This window comes from Otolemur garnettii, unplaced genomic scaffold (genome assembly GCF_000181295.1).
Source record: "Otolemur garnettii isolate 467f Iridium unplaced genomic scaffold, OtoGar3 scaffold00160, whole genome shotgun sequence".
NCBI classification, from domain to species: domain Eukaryota; kingdom Metazoa; phylum Chordata; class Mammalia; order Primates; family Galagidae; genus Otolemur; species Otolemur garnettii.
The window spans coordinates 4022629-4026385 of NW_003852555.1; the positions used below are offsets into that span (position 1 = coordinate 4022629).

At 40.5% G+C, this 3757-nt stretch overlaps 1 protein-coding gene across 1 annotated transcript in view; it reads left to right on the plus strand.

Annotated features, from left to right (window-relative positions):
- Positions 1-3757, plus strand: part of GRAMD2B (GRAM domain containing 2B) — a 65974-nt gene that overhangs the window by 54354 nt on the left and 7863 nt on the right. Inside the window, exon 6 of the mRNA XM_012811478.2 lies at positions 2938-3049. Coding sequence (XP_012666932.1) covers positions 2938-3049 — 112 coding nt within the window. The remainder of the gene's footprint in view (positions 1-2937; positions 3050-3757) is intronic.

Consider the following 3757-nt stretch of genomic DNA (forward strand, 5'->3'; position numbering starts at 1 on the left):
CCTATAGTCCCAGCTACTTGGGAGGCGGAGGCAGGAGACTCACTTGAGCCCAGGAGTTAGAGGTTGCTGTGAGCTGTGATGCCACGACACTCTAAGAGCTTGAGGCTCTGTCTCAAAAAAAACACCTTCTTTGTTTTGAGCAGTATATGTGCTGTATCTAAATAGTCTCTCTGAAGCTACTGGCTATTGTATAGTGACCACTGCACAAGTCAATTCTTTATTTTGGGGGTGTCGTGTCTACAGACTAGCACACCATTCTTTAGGGAAAATTGTTATTTTTATCTTGTTTATTATATAGAGTTATACTTAGATAAACACGTTGATTTGCAATATTATCTGAATCAGTATGATGCAAAGTAATATTAAGTAGCATTCCACTGTATTTCTAGATTTCTGGATCCTAAGGATTTGTTCATGGAGGAACATTTGTTCAAGTGGGAAAGGGGGTTGGGTAGTACTGACCAATGCAATAAAGACCATTCTCAGGAATTGAGAGAGAGCCATCTCTGAGCAAAGCTGTAGGGGGTGAAGATATTAATGAACAGAGAATTGTCTTTGTTAAGAGATGGGGAAATTGACAAAAGCAGTAAAGGCAGTTTCAAGCTAATAGGATCATACCAGGGGTCTTAACATTCAAGGGAAGACTGAAAAGAACAAGCTAAAAAACTTTTTTTAGACCCAGACTTTCTAAAGACAAAGACATACTGAAATTGCTTTTACCTGGGCTGTGTCTAACCCACAGAGGCAGGAGATTGAAAATTATTAGGCGTGGGGATAAGAACCCTGACAATGACTTGTATGTGTCTCCCCCTCTCGAGATAGTTGTCAGAGGAGATTTGGGCTTCAGAGATGTTGGGACTGCCAACAGACCTCCACCCAGCAACATCCAGTATGCTTAAAGCACCCGATCAATCTGTCCTATGGAAGGGGAACCTTCTAAGCACCTAATCCTGGAAAAATATCAATAAAGCATAGCCTTAATTTAATCAGGATCTGTTAGTCAGCTGCTGTTGATTTTTTCAGATGTTAGTAAAATTAATATGCATGTATCGTGTTCCATCGAGGCTCAAAATGAAAAGTGATTGAAGCTTTATTTCACAAATGGTACCTAGTCACAATTTTATGCTCATGAAGCAATTGATTGAAAACTCTTTAAGGGTGTCCCTTGCCTTAGATTATGAAAAATCTAACTTTATAGCCTTTGTCACTGTGTTTGTGTCGTCATTACCCAGAATCAAACTTAGGTTCATTCTGACATCTATCTTATCTAAGTAGATCTTAAGTTATATTTTTGCAAAATTATCCCAACTTACAGCTTCTGAATTACGTTTCACTCCTGAAATTTTTTGTGAGTAGAGTTCTGGCAAAATAGTTGTTAGAAAATATCTCTTTTAGACCCTGGTTCTTTCCTAGCCTTCCCGTTTGGAATATGGCAGGGCAGGAAGTAACTCCGTCTCATAAACCTGGATGTGAAGGCAGATATTCAAAATAAAAACCTCATTCTTCTTTCTTCAAGCTGGCTGTGCTTGTACATAAGACCCTGCTCTTCTTCACTGGCCTTGTTGGGGTCTTTGGAAATATGTGAGGCATTTTTACCAAGCAGATATTCAAGTGGATGTGTGTACCTATGGAGGGAATCAGATCATTTGGTTTCTATCGTGGCTGTGTGTGACTCTGATTTTCAGAGATCCAAGTGATGTGATCCATTTTCCTTTGAGACCAAACCTGGTTGGAGGGATGTAACATAGAAGCATCAGGAATTTCCACTGTTCTTTGTGCCATCAGACAACATTCTTATGTCACATTGTACTGAAAAGTGCACATGTTTTGGAACAGATTGGTTTAAATTCCATTTTTCTGACCTATTATGTATATGACTTGAAGCAAATTTTGTACTTCTCTAAACAAACTTCCCTATCTTTTATAATAGCAACTTTATAGGCTATCATAATTAGATTCTATTCTCACGTGATGTTAATGATAGTAACTTCTACATTATCGTTATCATTGTTGTTATTCCTTATTGAACCAGGAGAGAACTTAATTACACCCAGCCAGATTTCATGAGACAAGTGAGAAAATGAATGAAATTTTATTCAGCCCTGAGCATTTTCCATATATTATCTCTATAAATCCACAGAAAATCCTGAGACGTAGACAAGACTATCTCCAATGGATAAATCAGGACACTGAGTCCTAGAGTAGACAGTTTATCACGTTGACTAGATCATGTAGGTACAGACTGAATATCCTTTATCTGAAATGCTTGGAACTAGAAGTATTTCAGATTTTGGATGTTTTCTAATTTTGGAATATTTTCAAAATATTGCATAACCAGTTAAGCCTCCTAATCTAAAAATCCAAAATCTAAAACCCTCCAGTGAACATTTCCTTTGAGTGTTATGTCAGCACCTCGAAAGTTTTGGATTCTGGAATGTTTTGGGTTTCACATTAAGGATGGGCAACCAGTAGCAACCGAACTGAGCTGAGGATTCAGGTCCCAGACTTTCTGCCCAGTGATGTTCTAGTATACCAATGCTTTTTGATACTTTCCCCACCCATGTTATACCTTAAGACAGAGCAGAGCGGGGCTCATGGAGGGTTAACCAAACTGGATGACCACAAGCTTGATACTTCTTTAGCGCCTCAGGCTTTTCTTTAAAATGAATGTAAATTTTGCATCTCACACGTTTCCAGGTCTAGAGATAAAAGTTTCCCACCTGCACTGTCAGTAGAGTTGATGATCCAGATTTGTCCTTTGGTTTTACAAACACTAGTTTGAGGCACTCAGGGACACACCTCTGCCACTTTCTAAGATTCCAGATTCCTTTATCTGCCGTTTTGATTTCTGTTGATCTTATTTTTTCTTTAGCATGAATGTGTGAAGGGTTGCTCTGTGAAATGAGAACCAGCATTAACATGGTCATTCTGTTTCAGATCTCCATTCCTGTTTTCTCGGTAACCCTAATAAAGAAAACCAAAACTGCTCTTCTGGTGCCAAATGCCCTGATTATAGCGACAGTGACAGACAGGGTGAGTATGCAGCAGAGTGAGGGCCACCTTGCCTGGTCCTCTGGCTCTGGACCCTGTTGCCATACAGTCCTTTCAGCAAGGATCTCTTCACTCAAACTGTGAATGTCATTATCCCCCATAGTCAGGTGATATTCTGTAAGACTAATTTTAAAAATTATAGCCTGTAGAAGTTTATGTACTGTTATTTTTCTTACAATACTTGCCTGACCACGGTCAAAAAAATAAAATTCTTTCCCAATTTCCTTTTCCCTAATATCTGTCAAGTCAGGCTAACCTGACATATTCCGTCTTTTTAATATTATTTTAAAAACTAAAGGCCAGGCACGGTGGCTTATGCCCGTAATCCTAGCACTCTGGGAGTGCTTGAGGTCAGGAGTTTGACCAGACTGAGCAATATAGTGAGACCCCATCTCTATAGGAAAATGGAGAAATCATCCAAGCGGGATGACACATGCCGGTGATCCCAGCTACTTGGGAGGCCAAGATAGGAGGATCACCTGAGCCCCAGAGTTGAGGGCTGCAGTGAGCTATGATGACACCACTGCACTCCAGCCCAGTGACAGAATGAGACCCTATCTCAGAAAAACAAAACACGGCTCAGCGCCTGTGGCTCAAGCGGCTAAGGCGCTAGCCACATACACCTAAGGTGGCGGGTTCAAATCCCCAGCCCGGGCCCGCCAAACAACAATGATGGCTGCAACCAAAAGATGGCCGGGCGTTGTGG